A 16,964-nucleotide genomic window follows, 5' to 3' on the forward strand; every position below is an offset into this window, starting at 1 on the left:
AGTGACCACCCTGTGCTAAGGACTGAGTAAACCATCCCAAAACTCCATTTGACTGCCTGGTTTCCTGACCACTCCCTGTGCCGCCTGTGTGTTTTTATGCTCAGAGAAGCAAATGCCAAGAAGTGATTCTATATGCAACATGATTGGGCAAAATGCCTGTAAGGACAAAATAGGCCGGCGCAGGAATTGGCAGAGAAAACCTGCAGACCACAGTGCAAGTTAAACATCTGTAAAAGAAGGAAGGAAAGGAAATGTGGGGTTGAAAGAGCTTATACTATAATGTAGTTCTAAGAAAGTCTCATCTAGGCTGATCAGTCTCCCAAGCCAAAGTCGCCCAGTAGAGGATTTTTGCATTGGGAGGAAAAGGACAAGTTTAGTTCCATTGCTGTGCTCACTCACTAGCCGAGAGCAGCTCTAGGTATTTATGGCTTCAGCAAAAACACAATGCTGGATCCAAAAGTGGTAGCACTTGCTGTCAACCAACTATTGATATATTCCTCACAGTAGGTTTTCTTGAACAAGATCTGAGTGATGCACTTACATGGCACCTACACCAACCAAATATCAAAACAAAGTATAAAACTGTACCAATTAAAACTTGTTATACCAGAGTTGACTAAATAAACAAGGAAACAGAGAAATGAATTGAGACTCAAATCCAAATATATGTATGTGTGTGAATTTAGTGAGAATATGACTAAAACAGCACTTCAATTATTTCATCTATAAATGATGTTGACAATTGACTCCTTTTAGAGGAAAAAACTTAGCACCACAATTCATATACAGTATACAAAACATTTCAAGTGGAATAGAGGACTAAGAAAACTAAAAACATGTTAGAATACCTTGGGTAAACAAACATGGGAAATTAACCATACACAAGAATCTATCTTTGAAAGTTAAATAATTGTTAAAAGGATAGAGTCCAAACAGCAAACAAAAGATGACAGCAGACAAGATTTTAACATGTTAATTGTATGACAAGTAGATGGAAGGTTAACAAGTTACAACCTAAATGAATATAGAGGTGATCAGAGAAGAAAAAAGAAAAAATTATATCCACAAAAAAGGGCTCACAATTTGAGGGCGTGGTGAAAGTCTATATAGGGAGGGGCTAAATGCCTACCTGGGTTTACTCCCCAATCCTACATAATCAAAGGACTGCCACCTGCACCCCCATGTGCACAAACAAACTTGTACCCATACAACCTTGTAAAACTTCCACTGTCACCTGAGGAGACTGATTTTTTCTGAGATAAAAGAGACTTTTGACTTAGGGACACTTGTCAAGAGTAGTGGGAGACTGTTAAACAGGTTAAAAATGGGGATTAAGTGAAAGTGAATACCCGAGAGAAGAGACTTCTATAAACATTTGGTAAGGGTTGGAGGGAGAGCGACTGAACATGAAAATAACCCCAGAGAAGGCCAGCAGTCTATGTTTTATGGCCATGCTCTTCAGAGTACAGTCAAGAGAGTAGCTGAGGCCAAATCATGAAGAGCTTTGCATGTCGTCCTAAAGAACTTAATCCACCCTAACCAGTTGGCTCAGTGGATAGAGCATTAGCCTGGCGTGCGAAGTCCCAGGGTTCAATCCCCAGTCAGGGCACACATGAGAAGCACCATCTGCTTTTCTACCCCTTCTTTTCCCTCTTCTCCTCTTGCAGTCAGTGGCTCAACTGGTTTGAGCATCAGCCTTGGGCACTGAGGAGAGCTTGGCTGATTTGAGCCTCGGCCCGACGGGCTGCCAGGTGCATTCAGTTGGGCTGCATGTGGGAATCTATCTCCCCTCCCCTCAGGTAAAGGAAAAAAGAAAAACTTAATCCTACAACTAGTCAGATACTATAGAAAGATGTAAAAAGAGTATAATTTTTGCCTGACCTGTGGTGGCACAGTGGATAAAGCGTCAACCTGGAAATGCTGAAGTTGCCGGTTCGAAACCCTGGGCTTGCCTGCTCAAGGCACATACGGGAGTTGATGCTTCCAGATCCTCCCCCTCCCCTCTCTCTCTCCTCTCTCTGTCTCTCCCTCTCCTCTCTAAAATGAATAAATAAAAAAATAAAATAAAATAAATATATAATTTTTTTCACAAATATTCAGTGATAGGTCTAGTATCAACTATAGGTTTTAAACTGCACAAGTCCACTTACACTCATTTTTTCCCAATAAATATTGTAAAAGTACTTTCTCTTATGATTGCTTAACATTTTATTTGGCTTATTTTATTGTAAGAATATAGTAAATAATACATATACTAAATGTGTTAGTCAACTGTTTGTTATCTATAAGGTTTCTAGTTGTTAAACAGAAAGGGTTTATTAATCCATACGTTAGCCAGAGAAAGGACCAGGTCCTGGGGCGTGATCTAAACCACCAGCAGCAGAGCCAGATGGAGAAGACAAACAAACATGTCTGCCATCCTGAGATTGATGGGGCTCTTTTATAGTGATAACTGTGGTGGCACCTGAAGGATGAAGCAGGAGACATCAAGAGATGATTAGAAGAAAGAAAATTCAGACAAAAGAATACCAGTGCAAAGACACTATGGCAAGCACAGGCACGAGGCTAAAAGAAAGTAAGAACTTTAAGATACAGCTGGAGACATAGGCAGAGGCAGGACCAAAAGGGCTTTATAAGTCATATGAAGGACTTTGGCCAATGAAAGATTTTTAGTAATATATAAGGGTACGATACAAGAAGAAATGATAACATGATCAAATGCCCAGCTTAGATCATCTGGTTGTGCAGTGAAGAGACTGGGGCTGAAGGTCGGGGAGAACTACCATAATGGATTCAAGAGACTAGCAGAAGACTATATTGAAGTAATTCTGGTAAAGAAAGTAGTGACCCAGAATTTCCCTATTGGAAAACTTACAGCAGCAATTTTGTTGCAATGGTATGTGGTAGGTGGCTTAAAATTGTTCATAAATTGTCCATTTCAAAGAATAAGGAAGGGATATGCAGTAGGAAGATGACTGAGATTATGAGGTAGAATACCATGCTCCCCTATAGGCAGAGGAGGATTAAGGTTGGTTGAGGCCCCAGGTGCAGAAGACAATATTGGGCCCCGTACAATAGAAAAAAGTGTAAAGTTGGGGTTTTACGGGGCCCTTCAGAAGTCGGGGCCTAGGGCACGCGCCCGGTGCGCCTGCCGTTAAATCCACCTCTGCCTACAGGTACCCCATGGTACAAACAGAGATCATGGTAACTAATAAGATGGTGCTACTGGAAATGAAGTGTATGGATCAACAGAATGGGGTGATTGACTAGATATGGGTAGTTGTGAGTTAAAAAAAACACACGTAAAGTACTTAAAACGATACCTAGCATATGTCAAGTTCTCAGTAAGCTTAAAACAAAACAAGAAAGTATCAAGAATAACTTCCAGGTTGCTGACCTGAATAACTTTCTATTCACTGAAATAGAGAACATGGAATAGAACCAAACACAGAGGAAAAAAACTGAGTTCAGTTTGGGGCACGATGAATTTAAGGTACCTTTGAGCCATTTCAGGTGTCCTAGATGCATTTGTATATAGTAGTCTGGAGCTCTGAAAGGTCTTGCCTGGAGATATAAATTCATGAATCATCTACGTATAAGTGATAATTGAAGCAAGGAATACAGTTGGAAACAGGGAGTCTAGAGTAAAAAGAAGAGACATTAGGACTAAGCCTTTAACAATCTGGTATTTAATGGTCGAGGCAGCTAACAAAGAAGCAGTAAGCAAAGAGCTAGAAGAAAAGGCAAGGGTATTTGTCAAGAAAGAAAAGAAAAGAAAGTTTTTCTAGAAGTGGTCAAAGTGTTCATTTTAACTTAGAACAAGTAAAGTGAGTTGAAAAATGTCCATTGGCATTATCAAAATAGAAGTCTTCAGTGAGTTTACCAAGAGGTTTTTTGGTAAGGGCTGAGTTGATGGAAACCAGAATGGGTTCAACTTAAGAGTGAGTGGGAGATGAGGAAAATTTCAACCCTTAAACTGGCTAAAAATGGGGAAAAGAAATAGGAAAATAGCTGAAGGGAAGTTGTGATGGTTTATCAGTTTTGATAGTTTATTTAAATGGGGAAGCCATAAGGATTTGTGACCTTAAGGAAAAAGTGAGTGAATATAGCAAAAAACTTGCATGAAGGTTACTTCATAATAATGCCTAACAGTATTGGGAAGGGTAAAAATCGAAAGCCTCACATTTCAAGGATATTAGAGACTGAAATCTACTTTACTCTGTAAAGATTAACAATATGTATTTTTTTAATAGTCAAGAATTTTTAAAAAGTATAATGTGTCCTCAAGAGACATTTGGCAATGATTGGAGACTATGTCAGTATTCAAAACTGGAGGACAGGGTACCAACCTGATCTAGCTGGTACAAACCAGGGATGCTACTAAACATCCTGTAATACAAAGGATGGCCTCTCACAACAAAGAATTACCTAGCCCAAAATGTCAGTGGTTCCCAGGTTTAAAAAACCTGCTCTAGGAATTTAACCTACAAATATATTGGCACACATTAAGTAACTTCTGTATAATCATTTATTGTTTGAAACTACAAACTATTGGAAATGACACACATATACAAACAGGAGATGGCTTAGATAAACTAGGGTTCATTTGTACAACAGTACATATAATATTCCATCATTCATGTTTTTTAAAAAGGTGGTAGGTGTAAATGTTATATAAATATTACATGTAAATTGTATAATACATATCAATCCTTAGAGTAGAACTTTGATGACTGAAAATAAGAAATTTTCTAGGAAAAACACATTGTTGCAGTGCAGTACTGCCCTCAGACCCAACTAAGCACTGGTCCCTACTCTGGCTCTCTGTCCATACTTCTCCCATGGTGATAAGTCAGTGGAACCAAGGTATGTGTCCACCTGAAATACCCTGTAATTCTCCACCCTAAAAGCCAAGCTTCCAGGGTGTACATAGTCTTCTTTCCAAGTTTTGTCCTCCTGGGGAGTGGCCAAGGGCTGGTGACTGTATTCAGGGAGTGCAGTCAGGGCTTGGACAGAAGGCTGGGTCTCCTATGTGTACAATTAAGGGCTGTCAAAGTGCAGGACAGAGCTGAAATGTGAGAAGAGAAAGTAGGAAGACTAAGGGCATCAGGGGCCAGAGGGAGACTCTAGAACTCTGGGGAATTAAAAATTTCTGGATTTGTCTCTGGCTTCCAGGTCATTATGAAAATACTTGTCAAAGTATACCAGAGATTGGAGAAAATATATTTTAACAGTTTATTAGCTTGATTTAAAACTTCAAATATTTAGACTTAATGCTATACAGTCTTCTATTTGTATGCTTTCCTGGGCTTTGCAAATGTTCATCTTTACAAATACTAGATGGACCTGCTGCAGTAGAAGAGATGAGAGTGAATCCCTCTCAGTGAAGAAAAAAAAAATCAAAGCAGAACTTGTGCCTGAGGATCTACCAAGGGGCAGAGATAAGTCCCAGAGATAAGCAGCAATTTAACGCTGCTCCCTTATTTCTCTGAGCCACCAGATCTTAGGAGCTATACCAGGAAATCTCGAGATTCTGAAGAGAAGATGGGAGAGTTGCTGAGAAACATTAGATCATTTCACTCCTTAGTTCAAAACTCTCCAACGGATTTGCAGCTCATCCAAAGGAAACTCCAAGGCCCTTCAAAACAGCCCCTGTGGGCTCCCAACCTTAGTTTTCACCATTTCCCTTTCTCTCCCCACTTCAGTCACACTGGTTTCCTCACTATGCCACTCACTCAGCAGGAAACAGCTTCAAGGCCTTTGTACTTGCTTCCACGTTCATGACTGCCTCTCCCTTCCCCTAGCCCCCTCGCCCTGGGGAAATGCTTGGCTCATTGCCTCCCTCAAAGAGGACTTCCTGAATAAACACCATTACCCTTTCCAAATTCTTTACTTTTTCACTCTGCTACTCTATTTTTGGCCATAACATTTATCAGTACCTGACACTAGGATGTAGTAAGGTCCATGAAAAGAGGGACTTTTTCTATTTTATTCACTGTATAAAACAATAGTAGTCAACCTGGTCCCTACCACCCACTAGTGGGCATTCCAGCTTTCATGGTGAGCGGTAGCAGAGCAACCAAAGTATAAATAAATAGATATAACTATAGTAAGTTGTTTTATAAAGATTTATTCTGCCAAACTTAGCGAAAATCCAACATAAAGTACTTGGTAAGTAATTATTATTACATGCTTTAACTTGCTGTAACTCTGCTTTCTAAATTTTATAAAGTAAAGTTACTTCCCTACTTTATAAATCACCATTACTGTGGAACCGGTGGGCGGTTAGAAAATTTGACTACTAACAGAGATACAAAAGTGGGCAGTAGGTATAAAAAGGTTGACTACCCCTGGTATAGAACAATGCCTAGCATACAGTAATATATGCTCTACATATATTTGTTGAAGGACTGAATTCAGAAAATGACTCATATTATTTCACACTTTTGTCCAGTTAGGGTTTTTTTGTAGGACATTAACCTCTTAATACATATAGTGTTACAGTGACTTCTGTAATTCGCACTCCTTTAACCTATATAAAATTTGCCTATAAGTTACTTTAAGCCAGTAGTAACACATTATTATCATGTTGTTTACCTTGTCCCCTCAGCCTTGAACACCTTTACAAGACAAACTCCATTCTGGGATCCTCTAACTTCAGGCTCAAAGTTATGTGTGAAGCTTTCTCTACCCAAGACAGAAACGTTATTTTCTCTGAGCTCAAAATGCATTTTATGCACATCAATCATAGCAATTAATGTGCTCTATTGTTGTGCATAACTTCTTTTTGTTATTTTTTGCACAACTTAATTTAAGCACATTTTCTAAGGTCCTCTTTAAATTAAATAAAAAGTCCTGTGTATCCAGATTTTGAAATTAAAATTTATTTTCCATCAGGCGCCTGCTCTGTGTAAAACACTGTCTCCTGTTTTAGTGTACCGCTGGAGGGTGCCACATATAAGAGCTGATCAAAACAAAAGCACGTTTTCACAAGACCATTAAGTAATGACTACGATTCCCAAGATGCCCTGCAGGGTCAATATATCCATCTCCCCTGGTTTCCACCTTTCAAGTTAATGGGTTGTAAGGCACAGGCGGCTGACCTTGGCTGAGACTCACTAAAAGAACGTATAAAAGGATTTTAAAATAAATGACTGCCAGTGCCGGACTTGTATCCACGGCGCAATATTTGCCAACTAGCGTGAATGCCCACAGAATTTCTCCTTCGCTTATTCAGAGCAGAAGACATCCCGACAGATAACGCAAGAAATGCCCAGAAGGGAAACAAAAATATCAACACAATGCTCTTGGATGTGTTAGAAAGGTAGCCGTCCCCTAGTTCCCTAATCTTAACTCTAGACAACCACCATACGGGCACTGTACTTTCCTGAAACGGAAGGTATGCTTTTCAGGGGCCAGCTACCAAAACCTAACAGTGAGACGCTTTGGCGGGAAATAGAAATTGTCAACACGCTTTTTTTGTACAGTTATACTCGTCAGGAAAGCCGGAGAACACTTCCTGAAGAGATGCTTAGCTGTACCTAACTCCAAAACGAGCTTTAGTGGTTTTCGTGTCGCCTTAAAAGATTCTAAGTCCCTACGTTTTCACAGAAAGAGGTTTATACTATTTTTCTCTCATAGGCTGATAAAATGAGCTTCCACTAAAGAATGCGAGCACATCGCCTTCCGTTTTATTCAGGTTTAGTCTCGTCCAAGGATGCGTACCTCCCAGGTTTGCTATGCTTTTCCTCACATGGGTCCACTACGCGTCACACGCCGGGGTTAGCCAGCAACCGAGCGAAACCGGATCCCTGACTCAGTTCTCACTCCCTGCTCAGAAAGGTCTAGCCTAGCGTCACCGGAGGGACAAAGAATCGCGAGAACCCCCCATCGGGCGAGATCCCGCGCCAGAAGGCGTGGCTGAGAGAGGAAGAACTCGCACTTAGACCCTCCCATCTCAGTTCAGCACGACGCCTCGCGAGAACGCTGAGTACAGCTGGCCAGGAAGCGCAAGCAGAAGCTGAGGTGCCGAGGTGACGTGCTTTGGCCGCGTCGGCCGCCGTAGCCCCTGCTAGTACAGCCCGTGTGAGCCGCTGGTGGAGGAAGAGAAAGGCAGAGAATCGGGTTACAAGATGGCGGATGTGTAGTAGTTACCGCGGCGGCGGCGGCGGTGGCGGCGGGAGAGCGAGCGAGCTGTGGGGGGCAAAGGGAGGGGAGGGTGGGTGTGTGTGGGGGTGAAGTGAGAGGTCACCAGGACTCTGGCCGGAGAGTCACGGTGGCTCTTGTTGCCCCTTCCCGCGGCTGAACCTTGGGAACCATGGTGAACTTGGGCCTCTCCGGAGCTGCCGCTGCCGCTGCCGCTACCGTCTTTCAAGAGTGAGGGCCGTGGACGAGGAGAACGTGGAGGCTGCGGCTGGAGCGGTTGGGACAGCAGCCACTATGTCGGATACGCGGCGGCGAGTGAAGGTTTATACCCTGAATGAAGACCGGCAGTGGGACGACCGAGGCACCGGGCACGTCTCTTCCACTTACGCGGAGGAGCTCAAGGGGATGTCGCTGCTGGTTCGGGCAGAGTCCGACGGTAAGGGGACTGGAACGGCAGGTTAGGGGACAAGGCTGCCAGGTTGGGCCCAGGCCTGGCGGGTAGGCCGTAGGCGGGGTACTGTTACTGCCGCCTCCCGCACGGCCTGTCGGCGGTGTTCCTGCACCTCTGCAAGGTAAAAACTAACTACTTGGGCCGCACTTACCCTCAGCCACACGCCGCTTCGCTGTTCCCCCGCCTCTGATCCCTGTTAAGGATTTGACCCTTTCCTGTCCAGTCTCTTCTTTGGAAAAAGGGAGAGTGAAAGAAAAAGGGAGGAAGCTAATGAGAAACAAGATATCGATCTCTTTATTCGTTCTAGGGTGTCGACTCTCCCACTTTTAATTTTATCTATTACATGGCTGGTACACAAGGTTTAGTGAAACTTTTCTGAGGTATTGTGTTTTTTTTAACCGATTTTACCAACGAGCTCCAGTTGCCATAGTCGACAGGTGCTGGGGAAAACCAAAAGGCACCTTTTAAAGCCCGGGGTCATTACCGACTGTTGCCAAGATACAGGCACACAACTAGCACGTACATCTTTAGTCTGGGATCCCTCCAGGCGGCCTTTGTTGGGGTGCTGTGGATTCTTTACAACCCAAACAAGTCAGGACACCAAAGCAGATAGGAAACTGTATTCGTTAATTTATTGTAGGAATCACATGTGAAGTATTTTTAAATCATGCAATGTAGAGCCGTAATTAAAACACCTTTCTCACTGCAGTCTGAAACTGTGCAGGTAATAAAAAAAAAATCTTAGATATATCCGTGACATATTTTGTACTCTGTACTTTCCCTTTTATTTTAAATAGTTATGGACATTTATTTCTAAATGCAGTGTCCTTCCTTTTGTTCTTAAGGAGAAAAGTATAAATGCAGTTCTGTAATTTGTGCACTTACATTCCTGTTGTGGTCCTTTGTAATTTGTTTTATTTGTTACACTGGAAATGCACTAAAATAACTTAAAAAGAATTTGGCCTCAAGTGGTCATTTAGACCTTAAAATTTGATTTCAGTTAATTTTTAATAGTTGTAAAGTCTACTTATATTCTTGGTCTCAATGTCTTAGGTGAACTTTTTTCCTGTAAGGGTTTCTGGGGATAGAATGATATATTCTAAATTAAATATGAAGTTTTGATCTGGAGAGAAAAATGTGAATTAGAGTACATTTGATTACTTAAGATGTCTAGCTGAGTGAAGAGAACATTAAACGTTTTTCTTATAATGTGGACTCTGATTTTTTATTCGGGGTTTTATAAATTGAAACTTACAGATATTATTTTTTATCTTTCAGGATCACTACTCTTGGAATCAAAGATAAATCCAAACACTGCATATCAGAAACAACAGGCAAGTAGTTGTTTATCTTTAATTTGAAAGACTTCATCTGATCAAGAAAGTATTAATCTGACAAAGATGGGAAAGCTTTCCTGACAAGAAAAACATGTTTGGTAAACAGTTAAACAGACCATATATATTTCCCTTGCAGGTAAAATGTTTCAAACTGGAAAGTGAAAGTGGATGTACTAGCATTAATTTATTATCTTTGAATTGAGCCACTGTTAGTTTGTCTTAGAATACAATGTATTCATTAGTCTTATTTAACTTACAGCTAAGCAGGTGTTTGCTATATCCTGTACACTAAACCTTTTATTCTCAACCACGTTTAAAGGAAATGGCATACAAGAAGATTCAAAGGGGTTCTCTTTAAAGCGAGGAAAGCCTGTTTGTGGTGTGAAATTAGATCCTTTAACTCAAGCAAAGGTAGAGTTTTGAAGTAGAAGCATTTAAATCCTGTTCTTTAATTGTTGTATATTTTTAATCATCAGTGATACTTTGCAAAAGTGTACATTGTCAATTATGTAATGTTTTCTGTTAATACTTACTGTCTTATTTGGGAAAAGAAAACCTGTGTTGTGTTTTAACATACCAAAATATTTAATCTGGAAATGGCAGCAGTGATTCAACTTTTTCTTTGTTCTGTGAATGTTTCCATTATTATTACGAATGACTTAAATTGAAAAGTACAGAGAACAATATAATGAGTGTCTGTAACACCACCAGATTGAACAATGTTAATGTGCCATATTTGTTTCAAATATTTTTGTAATTTTGAACATTGTGGGTAAAGTCCCCTTTGTACCCATCTCATTCTATCCATTCTCTATCTTCCCTGTAGGTAACCACTATTCTAAAGTGGATATGTATTATTTCTGTACATGCTTTTATACTTTTCTGCATATGTATGTATCATAAATAATATGTAGTCTTTTGTGTGTTTTTAAACTTTATACAATTGATCTCATACTCTTACATGTATTCTGCAACTTTCATTTTTCACTCAGTTATTTTGGAGATTTGTTTATGTTAATGTAGATCTAGTTGGTTTTATTTTTTAAAAGATCTGTACAGTATTCTGATGTATGATATACACCTGTTGTTAGACATTTGGATTATTTCCAGTTTTGTGTGTGTGCGCGCACACGCACACTGTGTGTAAAGTGAACGTGGCAGAAATTTTTGAAGGAAAAGATTATGTTAAGATTACGTTTGCATCATCAATGCCTACTTTCTTCAAGGCCAATGAAAATTTGGATACCCAGAAACAAATGCTTCCTGTTGGAAGAATGAAACTATGTCTGTTGCACAACGCATTATTAGTAAAAGTCTTACTGTTAAACAATTGTTTTGTGTATGCAGTATATTCTTAATCAGTTCTTTGGAATAATTTTTAAGTTTTCAATATTAATAGATATTTCCCCTTCTACTTAGAAAATATTGTGGGGTTTTTGATGAGAATCAAACATTTGTCCTGTTTTGAACACCTGAAGATGTTACCTATACCTTAGACATTTTAAGGTAGACTCTTAAGTAAATTTAATTTCTAAGTCAGCCAGACAGATGCTTACTCTCTCTTTGCACTGAATTTTGCCAGATAGCCACTTACTGGATTGTGGGGAAAGAAGTACTAATATTTTGTGATTATTTTTTTTCCTATCTACATGAATCTAAAAGTCTCAGGAACTGTGGTCTTACATGTGACTCCCTACAAATTAGTTATAATGTGGATTCTTCTCAGATTGTGTAAAACATCCTTTAGCTATTGTTACTTTTGGAAAGATCACATTATGGCGGAGTTGTGTGTAAAATAGTCCCCCAACATTAGTCCAGAAATACACAGTGGTTTTTATAGATACCTTGGGACATAGTTTTGTGTGTAATGTTAACTCTGCTAGAAAATTAAAGTATTGGAGAAAAAGAAATCTTTATTTAAAAAAATATATGCTATTGGGAAATTGTTTTCTGTAATTAATTACATTCATATAAATACTGTTGAACTTTTATATTTTTTTTCTAATTGAGGTACTTTTACTAAATAACATTAAAGTTTTAAGAAAAATCTTTGGCAATTTTTGTTTAAATTGAGTGCACTTTTCTAATAGAAATCAGAAAGCCATTTAGAGATTATGTTAAACTTAATTTCTTTGCAATAGATACAGTTTTTCATATTTTTACCAAAATCTTGTTTAATTTGCACTTTTTACCAAGTTACACAAATTGAGATTTCCAAACACGTTGTTTTTCTATATTCATCAGAATTACCTTTTTTAGAATGCAATTAAGTTATTCAATAAATTAGTCTAGAAAATTACTCGTTTCCAAAATTTATCTGAAATATATTGATCCTTTAGGGTTTTTAATTTTCTTCAAAAAGCGAATGAATAAGACATCCGTAGTTTATAGGATATTTTAATATATTAAAATACATTGACTTTTCAGAGAGGAATATTTAACATTCTTTTTTTAACATTACAGTTCTAAAATGAGCTAAGTAATGAATTTTGTGTTCAAAATAAGCTAAAGTTGAGTTGAATGTCAGATACTCAATATCAGATTAAACTGGTTCAAGTCCATTTCTTGCATACTGTGGGTAATACTGAAGTAGTTAATGGGAAAGAGAAGATAACGCTTGCCCTAAAGGAGCACATGGGAAAGGGAAGAGAAGGACTTTACAGTGGAACATGAAATAAAGTGCTGATTCGGATGCCTTAAGTTGTTTAGACTCAGGCTTGCTGATCTTGAAAGTCATTGGGATGTATACTTTTTATATATAACACAATTTGTGTTCATTGGGTTTAAGAAAAAATATAAGGAAGTTTTTGTCCTTGGTTTTACAGTATTGGGAGACAAGATGTAACAGGTGAAACAATTAGTGATAATAAAATAGCTGGTAAATTGTTTAACTCAGTCTTCATTGAAAGCCCATGAAAGAATTCCACAGAAGAAGCAACTAAGGCACAGAAATGTTGTTTCATGACTAAGACTATACAGCAGGTATGTCCCTACACAAAATATTATAAAGAACAATTTGTATTCCACAGACTTAGGCAGTAGAAAATTTTAAAAGGGAGAGATTGATTTCAGCCAGAAATCATGGAGAAAAACTTCACTTTCCTATGTGCTATCTGCTAAAGGAACTGGCATAGGAAAGGAAATAGTACACCTGATAAAAAGGTATTGAGCCTACTTGCAGCCTAGGTTTCTTATTTGAGAGCTGGTTTGCTGAAACAAAAGGGATAGGTTTTTGAGTAGGGACCTAACATGATGAAAGTGATACTCTATTTAGGAAGCAAGTATGGTAAAATCATGAATAATGAATTGGGAGTGGGAAGGGAAATGAGAGGTGTAGGTAGCAAGACGTTTTGCAGTAATTCAGATACAAGAAAATAAGTCTTGTTCCAGCGCAGTAAATGGAATTGGAAAGAAGGAACAGAGCACCAGTATGTTGTCAAGAATGCTAGAAGACTTGGTGAATGATTCTACACTGCTCACAAAAATTAGGGGATATTTTATCGCTTCATTTTGAAAAATCCCCTTAATTCTGCTTACAAAAATTAGGGGATATTTTATTGCTTCATGCTCATTTTGAAATATCCCCTAATTCTGATCACAGAAAATTAGGGGATATTTTATAACTTCATATTCATTTTGAAATATACCCTAATTTTTGTGAGCAGTATATATGAAAGAAGGAATCAAAGGTTACTGATAGTGTTTTTCAATCTTAGGGCCAGGAAAATGATGGTTTTCTCCAGAAACTGGGAAGTTAAGAATAAAGCAGGTTTACATTAATCATTTGGTTAGAGGCTTAGTTTAAATGAGTAATACATTCACATTGTTGAAAATTCAGACAGTATTTGGTGGTGAAGTCTCCCCCACCCATCCATACAGTTTTCCCTTGCTAGAAGCTACTGGTATTATCAGTTTCTTGTATATTTTCCTAGAGGTTTTATGTATATGTAATTAAATATGCACTCTGTCATAGCTATTTCTTTTATTGGCATTAATGGTAGCACACCATATACTGTTCTGTGCCTCTTTTCCCTTTAGGCTTTGACATGACTGTAAAATAAATGGGAAGATCTTACAGTGAACATCTGGGACTAGAAATACATTCAGTTGTAGGAAATTCTAACTTGAGAATCATCAAATGATATTTTTAACTGCAAGAGAGGAGACCGCCGTTGTGAGAGTAGATGTAAATTTAAAAAAGAACAGAGCTTAAGACTGAGCCTTGTTGAATTGTCCACATTAATTCATCCAGTCATAATTGGTTGAGTGATGCTTATGCTTTGATCACTATCTTTCATCCAGATTTTTTTTAATGCATTTGGAAGTTTCTAAAATGTTTTTAGTAGAGGAGTGGCATGATTCAAATTAGTAACATCAATCTGTGGAACTGAAGAGTCCCAATAACTAGGATGGAATACTAGTTGAAAGATCACAGCATAGTCCAAGCAAGAAATTAATGTTGGTACAGGTTATTAGGGATGGCAGTGGAGATGGAAAGAGATGGCTGGATTTGAAATATATATTGGAGATAGAATTGACAGGTCATGCTGCTGGATTAGGTATTTGGTAATCAGGAAGAAAAGATTCAGTAAAGAGGAAGATTAAACATTTGAAAAAAAGTAGAGAGGTCCTGGCTGATTAGGTCAGATGATTAGAGCATCTTTCAGAAACACAGAGGTTGCAAGTTCAATCCCCGGTAAGGGCATATACAGGAATGCTTGATGTTTCTCCCTCCCACCCTCTCTCTGGTTTGTCTTCCAACCAAGGGAGAACAGGATTTTCATAAGGAAAGGATAGCGAATCAGTCAGCAAATGGTTGTGCCATATCCTGCAAGATAAACATGGAGAATATTCTAGGTTTGGGTTAGAAGAATGCCCACTGAGATGAAGGTACAGGTGAAAACAATCCCATTTATTGTATCTGTATTACTTGGCACAAAAATGCAATAAAATGAGGATATTGAGGTTTAGATTAAGAGTTATTATGGGGAGTGCACTAATGAGTATACAAAAAAATGAAATTTCTACCATTTTGAATGCTGCATTAAAATCACATCATGAATTAGTAATGAGTAGAGGTCACTGAACTTTTTAGCTATAGAATAGCAGGTATATAGAGAACATAAATGATTTGCTTTAAAAGACTGGGTGAAGTGATGGGTAGAGATGTTCTGTGGGTGGTTGGAATGGTACTAAGAAGGACTCTTTGGGAATCATGTAGACAGGGCTTTCTTGTTTAGAGGTTTAGGGAGATGTCTAGATAAATGTAATGCCACAGGAAAGAAGCTTGAGAAGAACTTTGTGGGGTGTTTTTTAGAATTTGTTCACATTTATAATGTGACGTAGTAGGAACATGGTTTTGATTTATTTCCAGCTATGTAGTATTGAGCAAATTTTCTCTGAATCTCATCTTTTAACTGGAGATAAAACCTACCTTGTAGAATAGTTGTGAATTAACGTATGAAAAATACTTTAGCACAGTATCTGACACACAAGCTCTGTAAGAGAACTATATTCATAATAATCTTATAATAATCCCAATGTAGGCAGCATTTTCCTCTTCAGTGGGAAAAAATAAAGAGGTGACTTTGAAGAAAGTCACGGAAATAGTGGACAGTGAAGCTGCATTGAACTCAGGTCCTAATTCTAGTTGAGGATTAATCCACTTGTATTTAAAAATATCAAAGACTTGGGGAAGATAAGATATTGCTGCTATTTCTAAGTAGTCATGTCTGTCTTGAACTGTATGTTGTACCATACTATATTTTAAAAATCCATCTCAGAAAGACTAGGTTAACTATTAGGAACTATTAGAGCAGCGGTTCTCAACCTGTGGGTTGCAACCCCGGCGGGGGCCGAATGCCGGGGTCGCGACTCACAGGTTGAGAACCGCTGTATTAGAGAGTATAATGCTGCATTAATTATCTGTTAATCTCACTCATTTTCAGGCTTTTTTAATTGATTTTGAATCTGCAAATTCTGTAAACTTGCTGATATTTTTTCTTGTTTTAAAAAACATTTCTTTTGGAAAACTGCTCTGTATTGAATTTTTTCAGTCAATAGGAGCAGAGATAGAGTTAGCATGGCAAACAGTAGTATCTCAGATACTTCATGATTCTGAATTTATTCACGTTAATGAAGTGGATCAGTACTGAAGAAGTAAACTGAAACAGACATCCACTGATTTGTTCACTCTTTTTAAATGTGTCACAGATGCCTTTATGGCTATGATATTGAAAATTAGAGACCGTTTAACCCAAAAGAGATGTGACACAATTTTAAGGTGTCGTTTAGACTCTGGATTATGAACCTCTGATTTGAGTAGTATATGGCTGAATAATGTGGATTTAATATACAAAATTGAAAATAACAATTTTTTATAATATTACATTTTAAAAACTTGATTTGGTAATGATTAAATTGTCAAGCTTCTCTAGCTCATGTCTTATTCCCATCTTGGGCTTGGACATAATCACCTTTTTATTTTATTTTTTTATTTTTTTGATTTATTTATTTTTAGTGGGGAGGCCAAGAGGGAGGGACAGGGACAGACAGGAAGTGAAAGAGAAGAAGCACCAACTCACAGTTGTGGCACCTTAGTTTTTCATTGATTGTTTTCTCACACGTGCCTTGACTGGAGGGGTGGGGGTCTCCAGCCAAGCCAGTGACCCCATGCTCAAGCCAGCATCCTTGGACTCATGCTCAAGCTGGTGACCCTACACTCAAGCCGGATGACCACTCAATCAAGCCGGTGACCTTAGCATCCCAGAGTCCACACTCTGTCCACTGTGCCACGTCCTGGCTAGGCAATCAATCACCTTATCTTTTTTAAGGAACAGACCAAATATAACTTTTTCTCTTCTCTCTGTAAGCTCATTTTAAATCTGATTTCCATGGGGACATAGTGGTGATTAAATGTTTTAGTTAGCAGAGAGGGAAAAACTCAGCTTCCCTTGGTTTAAACAGAGGCATTAATAATGTCCCAAAGATGTGTGCCACACAAGTGAGCAAAAATATATATCACACAGCAC

At 38.5% G+C, this 16,964-nt stretch overlaps 1 protein-coding gene and 1 long non-coding RNA gene across 4 annotated transcripts in view; one reads left to right on the forward strand and one right to left on the reverse strand.

The window, feature by feature from the left end:
- Window positions 1-7,852, reverse strand: part of LOC136400892 (uncharacterized) — a 49,953-nt gene extending 42,101 nt beyond the window's left edge. Inside the window, exon 1 of the long non-coding RNA XR_010750424.1 lies at window positions 7,726-7,852. This is a non-coding gene — a long non-coding RNA (uncharacterized lncRNA). The remainder of the gene's footprint in view (window positions 1-7,725) is intronic.
- A 367-nt stretch (window positions 7,853-8,219) lies between these two features.
- PPP4R3B (protein phosphatase 4 regulatory subunit 3B) overlaps window positions 8,220-16,964 on the forward strand; it is a 62,145-nt gene continuing 53,400 nt past the window's right edge. For 2 of the 3 annotated variants that reach the window (XM_066378231.1, XM_066378232.1), the window contains exons 1-2: window positions 8,220-8,581; window positions 9,875-9,930. In XM_066378231.1, coding sequence (XP_066234328.1) covers window positions 8,440-8,581; window positions 9,875-9,930 — 198 coding nt within the window. In that variant the 5' untranslated portion in view covers window positions 8,220-8,439. The remainder of the gene's footprint in view (window positions 8,582-9,874; window positions 9,931-16,964) is intronic. The other variant, XM_066378230.1, reaches the window with a different exon arrangement.

Source organism: Saccopteryx leptura, chromosome 3 (genome assembly GCF_036850995.1).
Source record: "Saccopteryx leptura isolate mSacLep1 chromosome 3, mSacLep1_pri_phased_curated, whole genome shotgun sequence".
NCBI lineage: Eukaryota > Metazoa > Chordata > Mammalia > Chiroptera > Emballonuridae > Saccopteryx > Saccopteryx leptura.